Consider the following 19,401-nt stretch of genomic DNA (forward strand, 5'->3'; position numbering starts at 1 on the left):
AGTGGACGATTCAATATTGAATGTTGGAACGACCGGCTTCGATTTGATGTTATTGATTTTTTTGGTAAGAGTTGTTATATAAATGTGTTTTTCAGAGACTTTATTCGGTAACCAATCTACCCTATAACACCAATGGGCCAATAATATTCGGAACTAAAATGAGATGAGATCTCAGATGAGAAGTTATGTCTTCAAACCGGAACTTAAAATTATAGGTAACTGTTATTGTTTAGCGGATGTAATAAAATTCAAGACGTATATATGTATAGTAGGTAGCTCTACTTTTTTTATCAATTTAATTATTGTAAAGGCCAAATCCCATAATTTTATGCTATTAATACTTTTCTAACGAATTTATCTTAATATTTAAAATTAGATTTATTTTCGTTGCTGTGAATAGAAGACCAAATAAGGTAAATAAAAGTTTTTTTCGTAATTAAAACAAAAATAATAATATTATTATTATAATATGAATTTACCAGCGCCGGTGAATAAAGTCACAATCCAACAATAAATTCAACAAACATCGCTAGTTTAACTGATAAGTTAGTTTTATCTTTGTTAAGGCAGGTCGCCTTTAGCATCGACTCCTTTGATACAGCTTTATACGGAGCAAAGAGGCCATTAGTTATAACTAGGAATGCCGTTTGCATGACTTCATACCATTTATTTGTTAAGGAATAGCGTTGTCGATACTATTTATATTAAGGCACTGATTTCTCGAATACTTTTCGTATATATATTATTATACAGACAACAAGGAAATATTTGTTTTTTCATCAAAATTTCATACAAGACATGCAGGTTTTTTTAAGCTTGAAATTAAGCACGTTAAAATTTAAGATTTTAATATTTTATCAACTGTTTTCGGACGTATTTGGTCTTAACAATCTAACTAAAAATTAAGAAGTAAAAAATAAATAGGTGCATACGATGGTTGCCTGAAAGAGATCGCTATGTAGCGATAAGGTCGCCAAAATTGTACGCCTGTTCTATTAAGGCCAAATCTATTTTATATATATTTTTATTTCTCTGTGTTGTGTACAATAAAGAATAAATAAAATAAATAAATAAATAGGTATGTAAATACGTGGAATGTTCGTCTAAACCTCCGGTAGGTTTAGACGAACACTCCACGTATTTACATTTATTTACATTTATTTATTTACGTATTTTTTTATAGAAAAACATCAGAGATATAACGAATACCCAGCCGAGCGGATACCGGATAATACGTCAATATCCGGCCGGATAGCGTTTAGTGGGTAAACATTGCTGCTAGCTGACCAACGAATAAGGGTCGCTCGCAATCTCAATCGATTCTGTGTTGAACAGATACAGTCACTCACTTGTTACACATATGTGAGAGACTGGCTATAATATGTTCTATATGGTAACTTATTAAAACAGTTTAACATCTCGAGTGCTTCGCAATTCACAGTTGAATCTCTTTGACTTCTCCTAATATTCTCTAGAGGTAAACTTCTACTGTTAAAATATTCTTAGCTTCTATTTAAACAATATATGGGCTATCTTTTGAAAAACTTCCGAATAATTTGGCTTGAATATTGTGTCTGAGCTAAGATGGCCCAGTGGTTAGAACACGTGCATCTTAACCGATGATTGCGAGTTCAAACCCCGGCAAGCACCGCTATATATATGTGCTTAATTTGTGTTTATAATTCATCTCGTGCTCGGCGTTGAAGGAAAACATCGTGAGGAAATCTGCATGTGTCTAATTTCATCGAAATTCTGCCACATGTGCATTGAACCCGCATTGGAACAGCTTGTTGGAATATGTTCCAAACTCTCTCCTCAATAGGAGAGGAGACCTTAGCCCGGCAGTGGGAAATTTACAGGCTGTTACTTTACTTTTTATTGTGTTAAGAAGTATTCTAAGACTAAACATCTGCCTCATAGGTTATAATACCCATACATTGAGGGAAATTATGATTGGCTCGTAGGTCTATAGCAATCATATTCATTAATTCATTATATAAATATAATCGAATTTGGTATAATCAAAGTCCAACCGCGATTGAATTGTTTGTTTTATTTATTTAGATAACCAGTAATCGTGACATAGAAAAAGTTAAATAAACAACCAATACATATGTATAATACTTAAACAATTAACATTAATAAAATGTATAGTATTATTTTTTTTTTATATTACAATAGGCGTGTAACTAGGAGACGTTCACTAGTAAGGGATAACCGTAAATACTTCCTAAATCTAATTTATCGTAAATAGTGGGGTTTTACGTCTTACGGCTACAAATATTTTTAGTAGGTTATTTAAACAATGCTGTGTTCTTCTTTCTAATATCGAATTAATGTTGATAGAAAGAGATAAATCAATTTCTTAATACTCCTACATAACGTTTATAAAATACCATGTACAGTTCACTCATGAAGGCGCGCCCCTCCACGATAAATTATCGAGCATTAATAAAGATAACCTAATTTGTATTGTCTTCTCTTATATTAATCTTACTTTTATTAGTCATCTCACGCACACAAAGACATCTTGTTAACACGAGCGACACTTATACTAATGCATGCCAATAATAATAATAATTGAACTTGGTGGGGCGCGTCTTCGTGAATAGATGTTTAATTCAATTATTCTATCGTTCATTATTCGTTCGTATATTTATAATCTGTGCTATGTATCAGTTTAAAAGGTTAATAGACAAGTTTAATTACAATAAAACTATAATATATTGTTCCGTTGTGAACTGAATTAAATGACTCTTCTTTTCAGACAATATCGATTACAGGTCAATGGTAGACGCCATTTTTTTAACTAAGTGATAATTAGGTCCGTAATGTCATTTTAGTTTTTTTTTTTTTTATAAACGTGACTTGTGAACAAAAGTGATTGTCACCGTTTAGATTTCGCACTCGGGCTTAATAAAACAAATATTATTTTACTTGTAACGAAACACGCAATCGATTTCGCATGAAAGTAAAATATTTTTAATCGCAAGACGCCAGTGGTAGCGGCCGCATGAGTACAGTTTTCTCGCGATAACCCGCGAGCGGTCACGCATCTATTTATAAGCGGCGACCACTCACTCCTTAATATTAATATTAATGTTTGTTGAACTTCTTACGAAATATTAAACGAGACGCAACGTATTCGTTTAAAAACGGCAAGAGAACGCGTCCTTTTGTACGAACTTTGAGTACAAATTTGTATGTTACTTTAAAAGTTAGTGACAGCCTGTAAACTTCTAAGTGCTGGGCTAAGGGCTCCTCTCCCTTTGAGGAGAAGGTTTGAAACATATTGCACCACGCTGTTCCAATGCGGGTTGGTGGAATGCATAAAATTAGACACATGCAGGTTTCCCCACGATGTTTTCCTTCACCACCGAGCACGATATGAATTATAAACACAAATTAAGCACATATATATAGTGGTGCTTGCCTGGGTTTGAACCCGCAAGCATCAGTTAAGATGCACGCGTTCTAACTACTGGGCCATCTGAGCTCAAATTAGTATGACTCTTTTAAATATAATTGCTATTGTTTGTGTGCGGGAATAGCTTTGTGGAGTACAACTGAAGATTACAGGTTCGAATTTAAGCAAGCTCTAATTAATTTATATTATGTTTGAAATGGTGACCATGCATATGTTGGATGAATATCTGTGTAGTTCTGTGTATGTCGAAATGTTGAGTAAACCTTTTCCTTTAGAAGGGACCAGCTCTCGGCCCAGCAGTGGGCGCATTTAACCTACTTATAACATGAATGATTGTTTTTACTTTCACTCAGCGTCTCGATTAATTCGTATGATATGCGATAAGAGTCACTTCTGACGAGGTTTTATTTATTCGCGGCAATTGTTTTTTTTTACTGTATGCGGTATTTTGTTAACATTTACTGTCCATTTTTGATTGAATTTAGCGTGTAACGATGGGGCTGATTTAGGCTACCACATACATACTATAAACGCCCCTTAAAAATACTTCAATGAAGAAAAGTGATTTACTGTGCTGTAAAAACTTTTTTGAAGCGCTTGTCTTATTATTCTTTTTTTTAAAGGCAGAGTTAAAATTGCTGGACACACAGAAAAGTAAAGCAGCCATTTAAATTCCATTTTAAAGATAATTCATAAAGTTTTCTTAAGCCGTAGGGATTTCAAGCAGTACAGAATATGATTCAACGGAGAAGAATCTACAATAAATTAAGCAAATACTTTAAAAAATACATAATTACGGATGTAATCAATTTTGTATTAATTACAGCGAGTTAATTAACTTCCGACACGAGATCCAGCCGATTCCATGCATTTTTATCAGAAATAATTCTGATGAAGGTTTTACTTACATATTAAAAAAGTCAGACATGTTTTAATGCAAAGTTGAAGCATGAATACTGATGACATGTCAAGTAGATATTGCAGTATTGTGTATATATGATATATATCTATTTATATGTGATTGTTTACTATTGAAATTTTTATTTATTATATGAAAAGTCTAAATTAAAACAATTTTTTAAGCCGAGATGGCCCAATGGTTTTGTGTTTATAATTCATCTCGTGCCCGGCGATGAAGAAAAACATTATGCCGAAAGCTGCATGTGTCCAATTTTAACGAAATTCTGAGACATATGAATCCACTGTCTGAAATTGGAATAGCGTGGTGGAATGCTCGGAACCTCGGAAACTCCTCAAAGGGAGAGAAGGCCTATGCTCAGTAGTGAGAATTTTAAAGGCTGTTAATGTTAATGTGAAAAATGGAATTGGTAACTGTTGAAATTTACTTTATCATTGGTGTGTGCGTAAATATTTATGTGTAGGTATATTCTTGTTGTCAAACTGAATTCCACGCGGACGAAGCCGCAGGCGCATTAATGAATATCAAATCATATTATTAGTTTGCTGCAATAAAATTATTTAATTATAAGGGAATAACTAATGCTAAGTTAGATCTTGTCGAGATAATGTCTCGGAATCCCGTGGGTGGAATTGATATAATGAGAAAACATTCACTAACAAGTCGAAATAGCTCAGACAACATTACAAAATGCAACTTCTGTTTATTAAGCTGAAAAAGATATACGATCTATTTTCATTTAAGTACATATTTATTCATTGATTTATTCAACTTATTAATGTAATAGCTTTGGTTTTTACAGTCAAAACTTTCGCAATCTGGAACTTGGCTGTTCGTTTAGATACCTTTGCCTAGATTAAAAATACTGTTAAAAATGTTGAAACTTACCATCAAAACGCTTGGCTCTATTTGATAAAATGTCCGCCAGCTTGCTCAGTTCGCTCCGAAGAGCACCTTCGAGCTGAGAGCGGGCTTGTTGCGTGAGTCGTGAGCGCGCGCCCGCGCCGCAACAACCCTTGTTGAGACACAGTTCGCCGGCATCTAAAACAATACAAGATTTAAAAATTAAATTAAGAACATTACTCGTTATCTCAAACAGGCTGAATATTAATAACTTGTGTATTTAAAAAAAAAAGAAAAAAAACTCTGCAGCTGACATGGTTCTTTATTCAAAATCATTGTCTAGACTCATAAAGAACTAAGCATAAGTCAGCAGAATGTCAAGAGTGCCAATTCTACTAAAACATCGATCATTTTTTCGCAATCGAATCGAGAACGTACCATAATCGTTGTATGTTAGTAGATTTGCCCCTAGTTTCTCTCTCAGTATATTTTTTTATAGAAAAGTAATATTTTCTGTGTAATATATATTCGTTTAACTTTCACGGCCTATATAAATGATGTCTTAGAAAGGCAAGTTCGCCTAGTATGGACGAGATTTATGCCTACAAGACGTGTATTCACCGACTCCCGGATACCTTTTACTGTTAAATTTTAATCGAAGAGTACAATATTTTATCAATATTAAATATAAAAAGAACAGCGCTTTACGCTTTCAGATGCAATTGACTCGGGATTTTATACTTAACGTAATAATATATATATTTTACATGCAAGATAGTTGCTATTCGGACGTTTTGTAGTTGTATTGTAATAAATTCAAGCCATGTAAAGCCGCTTAATTGGCAAAAATGAGGTAATAACGACCTTTCGTTTGGCAGACTGCTTGCAACAAACATTCAGAATTTAACACGCGCTACAATGCGGCTTGGCAACTTGACATTTCGTTTGTTATCTTCATTATCATGTCTGCCTTTTAAATTACTTTTTACGTAAGGCTTGCAATTCCTTTAGATCGTATTCACATCTTAAAATAACGGCAGTAAAGTCAAGTATTGTATGAACACAATTGTTTAATGATCGCAATGAGATATGTGAAAGCAATTTGTATACAATTAATACAAATTAAAGTAGAATAAACCGCTCTACATTTTACTTGGACTTCGAGGGACTCTCATTGCTTTTGTTATATATAATTTATTCAATGACAAACACAATAAAATCAATTTCCAACGTTTGAGAACAAAAAAAAATGTAAAAGAAAATTAAATAATATTATTTCATTATATATTTCGATTTGGTATTTACTGAAAAAGAAAGATAGAGAAGGCAAAGTCGTCTGGTATACTCTCTGTATATAGCTTTTTCCTAACGAGACGATATCTGCCAGTTCATAACTGTCGTAAAGCCATAACGCCGCGTAAAAGAACTTACACAAATATTAATATATCTCTTACATAAAAAAATGCAATAACATTATTCAATATTTTGGAATTTGTTAAATTTATCTGAATTGCTTTGTGTCTTAGCTTAAAATGTGAAGAACCGTCGCAAAATGTCGATAACTAACTTATGTGACTTCAAGCATTGTGCCATATTGTCGTCTTGTTCGCTCCCCGGGTAACGTAATGCAATAAAACCCTCTCGGACGGATGTTTAAACTTATTTGGGCCCTGAAGGTCGCACCCTCATGATTAGAGCCCCATCGATCTGCGCTACGCATCTATAAATATACATCTCTTTCGATTACCCTGGAGGATGGAGATTACGTTTGGTTAGACGTCTCGTGTACATCGTACTGACGGAATGACAATCTCTACGTAGTAGAGAACAAAGTCTTTACAATATCTCTTAAACTACGCGATAGATTTCAATGTTTCTTTTACCAATAAACAGATTGATTTACGATTAAATATATTATGATAATAATATATGAATATTATAGTCAAAGTCGAAGACAAAAATCAAAAATAACAACTTTACTTGCCAAACAAAAATCAAAAAATATGTTTTTGTCTAGCTTAAAAGTAAGAGTTGTAGGTATATACACCCTTAATGTAACCCTGTGAAGTCGGTATAAGTAACTTGGTATATGTCGCTATAATACGTAACAAAACTAATATTGAGGAAACCTAAACTTGTCTTAAGAAATAAATAGCTTGGGCTTTAAATCATCGTAAGGATTTTCATACTTACAAATGCAAATTTTAGTGTCAGTTACGAGCAAATTTCAAAACCGTTTAAGGAAATAAGACAAAACTTATTTAATGTATATTAAACCTGCGGAAACGTCTTTCGTTTTTTTTATTCTAGGAAACTGTCGTAACACCGGAGAGCATATATTATTAGTAATATGAACTAAAATATATTTCGATTGGGTATTTACTAAAACTTGAAAAACCTATTAACATCCACACTGTACGGCATGTTACACACAATACTATCTTAATTGAAGTAAATCGATTTGAATTTCGGAAGCGTTATTGTGTACCGAGTCGTGCTTTCTGTCAGCGACGTGGGATAAACTGGGATCCAATTTGCATTTCGTTTGAAGGAAATATAATTGCTATGCCCAAGCAATAACGTCGAAAATGTATTGTATAATAACTCGGTAGGGTCAATCCCAATTAAAATTGTGGTGTAAGTCAGGACGGTTCCGCGTATTTATTAAAATTAATCAAATTAACTATTAATCGTGAAATGTCAATATTTAGATGTGTAAATACGAGCGTATTTTTTAAACTTTTTTTTATAAATGCTAAAGGAGGCGACTATAAGTGATCACCTGACCCATTGATATGTGCTTCCTAAAAAATATAAACTATCCTTACGTTGTCGATGCATCACGATACGTTCATTGTGCCTGTAGTCATACTGGCTTACTCACGCTTGACAGAAACAAGAATACGTGGTGCAAGGTAGAAAACATGATTAGTGGGTAACTACCCCGACGGACTTACACAAACTGGCACACACTTGTACACTTTACTGTTTATTTAAGAAGTTTTTATTTCCATTTAATTGTGAGTACATATTCTAGTCGAACGATATCATACTAAATGTATGAGTACGAAGTTAGAATTGAATTTTATTAGGATTATAGATATGTTGATATTATCGAAATGAGACTACACTTTACAAAGTTGATTTGCTTTTATTGTCTTCAAATAACGTTTCAAATATTAAAGAAGGGTAATAAGTGAGTAAGGCGATTGTCTTTATATATCCATATAAAATACAGGTATTTAAAAATAAAATATAACCCAAAAATATTTATTGTTCAAAATATGAGAATGTTTTCGAAATTCAAATGTTTAAATGTATTTCCAACTTACGCCAATCCTCAACACGGGGGATGCATCAGGGGCGATGGCGCACTATGACGCGCGTAGCCACAGGCTTTTGATATTTTAATATTTACCGGATTTGACGAGGGCCGTGACGAATCCGAGGGGTTTGATCTCGCGTTTACGATCATATGAATTGCTTTTTAAATGTGCTCGACTATTGCTATGACGTTTATAGTTTTATTTCCGTTTTAAGAACAAATTAAACCTCATCGCGAGTCAGAATGATGATATTCCTTCGTCAATTGTAATCTATTGTATTTTCTTTTTTACAATCGATTGCTTTCTTCCCGGCGAAGACAAGAAAGCATCTGATTCAGTCAAAGCAAAAAAAAAAAGAAATATAATATTGATCAAAAATTAAAAGTTTACAAAATTCATTCCAAATTTTAAAAAAAAATAATATTACAAGAATAATCGTATAAAGTCAAATGACGTGTTTTACACTTTGATATTTCACGAACGTAAACTGACGTCCGTGTGTTATTACGAATAGATCTGCTTAACTTGTATAACACACTCCTTACTTTTTACTATATTTAAATTGTTTAATAAACTTGATCAATTTCAATATAACGAATCCCAAACATTAGAATACCCCAGACAAAGACATTCAATTTTAAACCTTATACCCATTACATAAAATACATTATAAGAGTACTAAAATTATATACTGCGAATTGGGATCTGTGTAAGAGTTCTTAATCTGTATTTATAATTATGTCTTTATCAAGGAAGATTCAGAAAGCCAGACACAGAACGTGTATATATTATAAACAAACGCAATCCAAACAGCGCTCGTATGATTTATAATTCTTTTATATTGCGATACACTAACCCTGCTTTCTTCAATCTTTAAAAATAAACATTCATTTAATTTATATCTATATCTATACATATTATAAAATTGGAGAGTCTGTTTGTAAGATTAAAATTGTTTTTTTTCACCCAATACATATTTTGTATACACGATACTTAAATTACTGTTATTATTACTACTTTTGTCTGTCTGTCTGTCTCTTAGTTCCGGCTAATCTCTGGAACGGCTGGACGGATTTTGACGGGACTTTCACTGGCAGGTAACTCATATATTAAGGCAAACCTTACGCTACAATAAAAAATAAATAAGATAATTTTTAAATTCAAACGCGTACACAGTCGCTGGCACAGCTAGTGATAAATATTTTTAAATTAAAAATATTTTAAGCTTTCATTATATGTCTTAGTAAAACTTTTTAATTGTGATTACAAGTATGAAGTCTCGACAATAAAGCATATCGGTATTTTTGCATCACAAGCAAATACATTGTGCAGAAACTTGTTATACTTTTTTTTTATTACAGCTTAAAGGCCAGCGTGCGTTGCAATGTGCCTACATTTTTCCTCCGCCTATTGTACATTGATATGTCAGAAACCTCACGCACGTGCCGGTAACAACTGTCAACAATTTTAACTCAATTGGATAAACGATACGCGATCGCTTTTAATACGAATAAAAACCAATAGCAATTTTTATTACGGGATTAATTGAATTGTGGACATAAAAATACTATGCTGTAATGATCGCATTGAATAGTGCCAAGATGGCGTTTGGCATTCATTATTGATTTTCTGAATAAAATTTGACCCAGCCTCCTGTCACATGAATGCAATAAGGTAAGGTGTTTAATTTCATTTAAATATGATTTTAAAAGTTCTGTTCCTGGAGTAATTTAACCAAATAGGTTTTATTGTCGTAGATTCTATTTTTTTCTATTTTATAACATTTTTATTTGGTCGTATAAGTATGAATATAATTCAAAGATATATCTTTATATTGATAAATGTTTTGTATGATACTCGACTCTTTTTGAATAGCTGGACCGATTTTCTTTGGACTCAGTATAACTAAGATCGTGTTCCAGAAATTTAATTGACAAAATAAATTTAATTCTTGTACATCGAATTTAGGAGGGGCAGTTTAATATACACCTATAACCATTATTCTGTATAGACAGGCTACACCCAACCTAACTTGTTAGGTTAATATTGTAACAGTTCGCAATAAGGATGATGTGTCATGACGTCATAACTCTTTCATGCTTTGTAAAATTGGTTAAGTTCTCCGCAAAGGTCCCTCGATCGTGCCTTATTGCCAGCACATCGGATTATGAAAGTGTAAGAATTGAGCCTGCATCTTTGTTTGAGCGAGCACTTGTGAACTTTATTATCTTCTACTAGTAGACGACCGTGGGTTCTTTCGCGTTTGAGGGTGTCGGTTGGTAAATATTGTAGCCTACGTCCTTTCTTAATGTTCAAGTTTGCTTCATACCAAATTTCATTAAATTCGGTTCAGCGGTTTGGTCGTGAAAGAGCGACAGATAGAAAGACAGACAAAGTTACTTTTACATTTATAATATTAATTAATATTAATAATATAGATTAAATTGCTAGTAAACATTGTCTAATAAACGTGTCTGGTCACTGTAATTAAATTTCGGCAAAAAAGGCATCTTCATTATCACTTACGACGGAAGATAATTCATACTTAATTAAGAAGAGACTAATTTAATTCAAAGACACAAGGTTATTCTTATTTTGCAATCATTGAAGAGTAGATCGCTTAATTGAGTCGTAGTCTAAATAAAGCACAAGGAAAATTGTATACTATAAATACAACTAAACGAAATAAAAACTACTGGTAACAAAATATAAAGCAATCAAATACGTTGACGTTTTCTCAACGAAAATTCTTCTGAAACTGATTTTCAGAGATAATCTGTGGACAAGTCATATGTTTAATAATATCTGTCATCTGACTTTGAAGATAAACAAAAAGATTTATCGAACAATCGAGAAATAAATAATCACGTTTTAAAATAAAAACACGACAAATCAATTAACATAATATACGATTTTTTTTATTCCGCATCAAAGCCTCGTTAATATGCAAGATACTGGATGCAGTTGCAGATAACATCTCGCCCCTCCTCAAATTTAACGACTCTTTTATTATTTTTAAAGCGGCACTTGTAATGTGACACAGAAAAAAATAAACAGCCAACAAATAAAACATATGGCGAGACCGCGTTACGTGTTACAAACATATTTAAAGAATGTTGCCTTATGACCACAAAATATACACGAAACAAAATAAACACGAAGGAGGTTATTTATTATTTACGATTATTTCATTTAAGGCGAACCACAGATAACGTAATTGCCAATGACTTTTACTAAGTCATAAAGATGTTATAATATTTTTTATTTTATGAATAAGCGATTAGCACAGATGTCATTAATTATACGTATAAATGTGACAAAAAGTTTTGTTTATTGATCGGATTTTTTTTTAATTTTCCGTTTCATTCGTATCAGAATAAATCTAGTATAGTTTTGATAGTTGTGTAGTCTTTCTCGACTAGACATATTATGTAATTGCAGTCGAGTCTCAGACACCCCTACCCCCATCAGTTTTGATTATGTTTCTTTCGAAGGGAGCTTGGATAGACCGCCTCCGGGCAGCACTGTTCGCAGACTCCACATTATCTTCTTATATTTATTCAGAGAGAGAAAGTAAAACCTTTTAAGAACGATAATGATTAACAAAGAAATATATATACAAAGTTAAAGCATAATTTAATTTCACAGTATATTTTATACATTTTTTTACACACACTAAATATTCGAACTGACTGGAAATAAACGTAATAAGTTTTAAATGTAAATATTTACTGAATATATAAAACGTCTTGAAGGATATTTCATTCCATAGTAACAACCTTTTTTGCGAACACTCGCCTCCGTGGTTAATAAGGCGTTCACAAAAAATAAATAAACAAAGCGAATGGTTCTTTCAAGTTTTTTTTCGACGCTTGGGGTGGAGCAAGTAGGGCAATAATTTCATTGCATATTTCACTCCGCTTTAATAAATTCGTTGCCTTAAGAGCTCTCTAGCTTCGTACATTTAAATTGTGATTTTAATAGAAACGCCCCAGTATTTACGGAGGGATGTTTTAAGGTGTCGAATAATAACCACCTTTATCACGGCATCCGACTCGTTTGTGTAAAATTACCACTTTGTAAAGCTTCATCGTTAATTTGGGGTGATATTTTATTTACTTTACGAAATAATTTTACAGTTTATTACAATCGACGTTCGCGTGGGATGCAATCGTAAACTATCCCATATTTTCTAACATTAAGTTCTGCTTTCTAACTCGACCTAGTTTTGACAAGGTTCCAGTTTTTCCTGACCATATCTGCGGAATCCATAAAAGTGTAGATGGAATAAATAGCTGGGACCGTAACTTTTAGGCCCTGTCATTATAAACAGTTCACGATCATTTTTTACATTTGAAAAGAGGTTATTACCGGACATTGAATACTCGAAGCGGATTAATCGTCTAACTTTTACGGAACGTTATTTATTATGAACGGTCCGGTCCAAGAAGTAATTACCTATTATCCCAAATGATAATAATAACAAATTGTCTATCGAAGACAATAAAAATGCAAACAATAGGACAGCTCAAGACATAGCATTAAGTTGTTAATCGTGTGATCTAATAACAAAGGGAGTTGATGGTTATTTATTTGGGAAAATAATGATTACAGAGTCGGGAAGACCACCTAAGTAGGTTTGGAATAATCGGCAGGTCAGCAGCAGGTAATTTATATAATACCCCGTTAGATTATTTTATTATATGTTAGAAAGTCATTGAATAATATTTAGACTGGAATTTTAATTAGATTTTTATACTATTATGCATTTTTGGGTTAGTATGTGATCTCAATGTTAATAGTAGATATTGATTTAAATTATAATTGATAAGAATTATTATTGGTACTTGAGATACTTTGGTTTCTGAGGAATGAAAAACCAACTTTATTCGGTTCGCCTGTAGAGCGTTATTTTTCCATAATTGCAGTCAGTTTTTGTTTGGTACGTATAACGTATTTCATGATTTTCTAAATTTAAACAAAGTAAGCTAACAGATCGTAAGTCTCCCAACGTTGGGAAAGGGCCCTATCCTCTTATTCTATCCTCTAAAGGTTTTCTTGTTATAGGATCCTCATGAGTCATGTACAATTATGTAAATACTAAATAAACATATAAATTATTCGTACTACTCAACAGTAGATAAAAGAAGTATTATTAAAAAGATCCGATATAAATTTATTGAATACAAAAAATAGCACGACGATGCTTTATTTCACATGTTCCAAGATAATTCCAAAAAAATAAAGTCGAAACTCTCAAACATTCCAGAACGATAACATTAGTAAGTTGCCTAACAAACTCGATATATACCAATTATTTGAAAATAGTAATGACGAGTGACAACATTTTTATAGACTTGATCTTGAGTTGATTGAAACCTGCATACATTAAATTAAATATCATCTACGTATAAGGAGAAATTACTGACATAAAAATTCTCAAGCCATTTAATTTAACGAAGTGAAAAAAGCGCTTACTTGAATAACGTAGAATATTTTATTGCTTTTTGAAAACTATAACGATTCAATGTAGAGACTTATTGCTTCCGAGTACTATTTAATAATATTTTAACGATACAAAATAACAGTAACTATAGTAAAGTCAGCTATTAAAAAAAATCGAGTGAGAAACCAAACCAAAGAAACCGTCGAAGTATGATATTGTTCAAATTCGTGATCACATTGTAAATACGTGGTTGTAGAAAGGAGAAAATTAAATAATAATCTAAAGAGTGGAAGAGATTTAGGCAATTACAAAGACCACCCGCGATAACTCGCTCCATTATAAGGTATTAAGTAGATGGTGGACAATGAAGTGATCAAAAATAATGTAGTCCAAGCTCGAAGCGCCGTGAACTCTCGATTAGGTATCTAAATTATCTCCAAACACGTTACCGTGAAACACGATGCGACAGCATACGTCAACTTGACATATCGACTTAATGGCAGACTCTTAATAAAATTTGAATATGGAATACACGTTCGGTAACTAGTAAATATTTTTTTGTTATTATCTGTTAATTATTAAAAAAAGACGTCTGGAATTCATTCATTCATTATGATCGCATATTCATTCTGTAAAATTTAATTTTGCAAACGAACTGATTAAATATTTATAAGAAACGAATGAAAGGTGGTTTTTGGGTAGTTAATGTTTTTACATCTTTAAAATGAGAAGGTAATTTATAATTGCAAATTACTCATGATCGAAATCAACATAATATTTGCAAATAACCTAGACATTCTTAATTAGTTATTTTAAAGTTATATCCCGAAGATCTTATATATTCTTCAACATTATGTCTTTGATTTGTCTTTTCTATCGTGTATAGAAATATAGAATTTATCTTTTTTTTGCACTACTACACACATACATAAATACTATATTACGATGTCCAATAACCTAGTCTCTCTTTGATATAGGAGGATATTGTTATTATTTCGCTCACGGCACTGGCTATTGAAATTAACAAATGTTTTTAATTAGCTCACATAACAAAAAATTAGTTTTTATTACAAATATTATTTGATGTTAATAAGACAAATAAGAATCGACCTTGATTGTATAATGCTAAAGTCACTCGTCTAGACAGCGCGGCTTCTTTGGAGTTAAAAAGCTCAATTCTGAGCGCTAGTTTTTTTTCGTTTAATTGTCTCTCAACTATAATGAATGTATCTTTGTAATCAGGAGGACTTTTTGCGGTTTTCATAGAAAATATATAACAATTTACATCGGAGGAAACGAACGGTAAAGAGGTTTTATTTTCTTTTTAATTTGACATAGCGTGCCGTGCGTTAATAAACCGAAGCCAGTAATTTTTTTGTACATTTGTTATATCGTTTAAGAACGTTTAAGCAAAACGAAATTATAAATTGTAATGTAAATAATGAATTAGGTAAATACCATACGAATTGCAATTTTAATTTTACATTATTCCGTTACAATTTTTGTAAATTTGGATGGTATGTGTTTTTTTCTGATCATTTTTTGTCCATTAGGTTTTGGATATGAGGTTAATGAATAATACTTAAAAATAAATGTTATGAACTGATGTAAATGGTTGAGAATACTTATGAATATATTATATATGAAATTATGAACCGACATGAATATGTAAAAAGAGTGAAATGTGTATAAGGCCACGCACAGGCATGGCATTGCGGAAACTAAAATCGTACGGAACGACGAGCATAGGCGCGCTTGGTCACAGACGGATGCGTCAGCCTAAGGAAGTACGCTGCCAATTGCCTGAAGCGATTCGAGGCGAAGTGATATATACCCCTCGGCATTTACAATAATTAGTTTAGAATTCATTAATTAACGATAACAGGCTTTCAACGCGATTTTCGACTTTTTTTAATCAATTATCTTTCAAAGGTGAAAATTTTCATATATTACATGGTCAAAGAACACAATGTTCTATATAAAAAAATACCTTATAAAATACGCATAAGCCGTGTTACTGCTCAAAGTCGAAGTCTTATAAAAATTGTAAAACAGAATCAACAATTTTAAACGTATTTAAGGACAAAGACGTCTGGAATAACACATAGACGAGAGAACGAAAAATGTTCTAAGGTAAATGATTGAATTAGAAAAAGCCACGATCGTTGTCTGTTCAGACAGTATCTTTGAAAGAACGAAAATCACAGATACGAAAAATTTATAGTTTAACTGAGAACCATATAACCAAGAAGCGAATAAATACAGATTGATTGTACAAATCAAGACAGAATCTATGTGTATTTTTATTAATTATTAATATTATAAATGTGAAACTAACCCTGTATGTCTGTCTGTCTGTTGCTCTTTCAAGACGAAACCGCTGAACCGTATTTCATAAAATTTGGTATGAAGCCAACATGCTACAAGAAAAAACAAAGGCTACTTTTTTGCCTAACATGACAAGCAACATCCTAAAACGCGAGCAAAGTCACGGGCGACTAATAGTAGTAATATTAAATCAGTTTAAACAACTACAAATGAACCTCCCGCATCTCACACAACTAATCGAAACGCAGAGCCGACAGCCGCAGATTTATGAAGTGGCTAATATCCGCCACGATACCGCATCAGGAAGATCACACTTGACTTAAGGAGGATTTACATCTGATAAGCAAATGCGAATCATTACGTTGGAGATAAAACGTAAAAATTCTCTTAAAAACTGTGATATTCTTTATAAAAACCCGGATAACTTATTTAATACTGGCTGAGTGCGCGATTTCGTGCGTGTTTGATTTAAACAGATTTTCAACCGACTTCAAAAGGAGGAGGTTATCACACCGGCTCACAATATAACAATAACTATAACTACGTTAATTAATCGTAAATCGACTTTTAAGTAGTCTAATATTATTCATTTCATTTTACCTAGGAGGACTCTCAAAAATATGTTAAATATGCAATTATTTTTATTACTTTTTAGTGCATTTTTATTTGTTTTAAAAAAGCGTTTTGTTTGAAGTCGGTTTTTCTTTTTGTTAAAATTTTATTCATTTATACATAATTATAAAATAAAAAGTAGCCCGAGTAACTCCTTATTACATCACCTACCTGTCAGTGAACGTCCTGACAAAATCAGTCCAGCCGTTCCAGGGATTAACCGGAACAGACAAAAATTGTAAAAAATGTTATTCCGACATATATACATGTATACATACATAGATATTTATTGTATGTAAAGATCTAAATATGTTTGGCAAAGAGAAAACAAATAACTTTGCTACATGTTAAATAATGGTTTGGAAAATCAATTTTCCTGAAAGAACACTAAAATAATAAAGTATATTATTTATTTAGATATAAAAGTCATATATTGTGAAAAAGTCAACTAGTTGAATAATCTTATATAGACTAATGTCCTATGTATAAAATATTATATAAAGGCAGACGTAAAATGTAAGAAATAGTATTTCTAGATAAGCTTGTTATTATCGATGTCGAGATATGTCGAACCAAACATCTCATAAAGTTTTCTCTCGTGTACCGAGTCATCCTATTCCACTTTCGCCCACCAAATGTACTGAACTAATCTCGGTCACCATATTAGACCTGGGCTAAGTAGATATAGGGTATTTACCGACAAATCCGTTGAAGTTTCTAACGACAAACTATGAAAGAATTAAGGCTAATGTAATTACTGTTTCGTCGAAGGAGGCGCGCGATAAATCGTTATTGTTATTTTGTTTAAATTACTTAATATAATTATAAAACCGATTACTGCCGATTTATACAACCAATAGAAATAGCTCCCTATCGCGCCATTCGACGCTATTCGTCGCTGTATATTCGCGTTCAGTTCAACCCGAGAAAGCAAGTCCACGTAAATCGACGTGTCAAATTGGCGAAAAAAAATCGGTCATATGATATTACAAGTTATTACGGTTGTGTAAAGATTATATTCATATAAGAAATAAATATTGATAATTTGGACAAGCGTCCTTACATAGAATGTGATCGGTTTTACGAATTTTGCCTTTTTAATTTTTAATTTTGCTTTTAGTAGAATTGTCTCAATTGACGCATTATTATCAGTGCAATACGCATTAACAATAACATTGTGCTTGGATGTATTTGATAAATAACCATTTTAATTTCTTTTTTGGCATACGCATATCACTTAATAAACTGATACACAGAGTGCAACGCCCTAAAAGCGCACTTAGATGGCGACTGACATTCTTGAAACGCTGATAATAAAAGTCGGAACCCAGAGCATGAACTACATGCTGCTCTCTGTACGATACGTACTCCGTTAACTATATACTTTTTTTTATTCCAAGAGTGCTCGTTCCAAGATTCCCTTCGGATAAATAAAGGATGACGCATTCGAAGATTCCTTTATAATTAGAAGTACCGACCGTCGAAGTATTCTGGTGAAATTGGCTATATCGGACGAAATAAAAGGCGAACTTCTCACACGGAACGAAGATTGATCGTTTAGGTACTCTGAAAGGCTTTAATTAAAGGATCCGAGGGGTCTGATTACAGTTAGGTCACCGATACGACGCTTTGCAAATCTCCTTCGACTTCGAGATATATAAGTGGATCGGTGTGGGAATATATTTTGATTACGGTATTTTAAATAAGAATCAGAATGGACACATAAATTGCTATTCCACCTTTGAGAAATATTTCTTAAAACGTAAGAGTATTATGACAAAACATTTGAGCAGTCATTTATATTAGTTTTTCTCAGAAAAAAGTACTCCAATTTTAGGTTAAAGTTAGTTATAGAATATACCTAGTATTCGTTGTAGAGAAATCTTTGAAGATACATATTTCTAGCTTCCGCTTAATTACAATTTGTTAATGCTCAAGAAACTGAAGTAATAATTAAACTTTTATTATAACTTAAGCAAATTCATTAGTATAACAAACTACAATAATCAATATCAAAAAATAATTTTAAAAGATTTCAAAATCAGCAGTTTTGGACAGTCTCAATACAATGTCGCATTTTGTTATCTCGTAGAGAGGATTTGTCATTCCAAATGATCGTAGGTTTAGATGCGTACTACACAAGCAGATATTGCGTAAAACAACGTATCAGGTGTTATCATTTCACAAAGATCATCTCCAAAGCTATCTGAGATCACGAACCCCAAAAACATATCTCCACGTGGTGTGAAATGTGACATTAAACTCACATCGAGACCCACTATCTAGCAAGCATCTCACGTACCACTAAGAAATTCTCTTAAGAATTTTAGACACGGTCTAGTCGAACATAACCTTTATATCTATTACTATAAAGGTCAACTTTCGATACGTTTTTCGTCTACATTTTATCGTATTCAGTCCACCGTACCCTGTTATTGTTTGAAACAGACTTTATTGTTATGCAGAGTCAGCTACATTCCGGAATATTGAATTCACTACC

The 19,401-nt window shown here is 32.5% G+C and overlaps 1 protein-coding gene across 1 annotated transcript in view; it reads right to left on the minus strand.

The window, feature by feature from the left end:
* Positions 1-19,401, minus strand: part of LOC124535540 — a 77,164-nt gene that overhangs the window by 28,677 nt on the left and 29,086 nt on the right. The window contains exon 2 of the mRNA XM_047111765.1: positions 5,235-5,387. Coding sequence (XP_046967721.1) covers positions 5,235-5,387 — 153 coding nt within the window. The remainder of the gene's footprint in view (positions 1-5,234; positions 5,388-19,401) is intronic.

The sequence above is a fragment of the Vanessa cardui genome, chromosome 2 (genome assembly GCF_905220365.1).
Source record: "Vanessa cardui chromosome 2, ilVanCard2.1, whole genome shotgun sequence".
Classification (NCBI taxonomy): domain Eukaryota; kingdom Metazoa; phylum Arthropoda; class Insecta; order Lepidoptera; family Nymphalidae; genus Vanessa; species Vanessa cardui.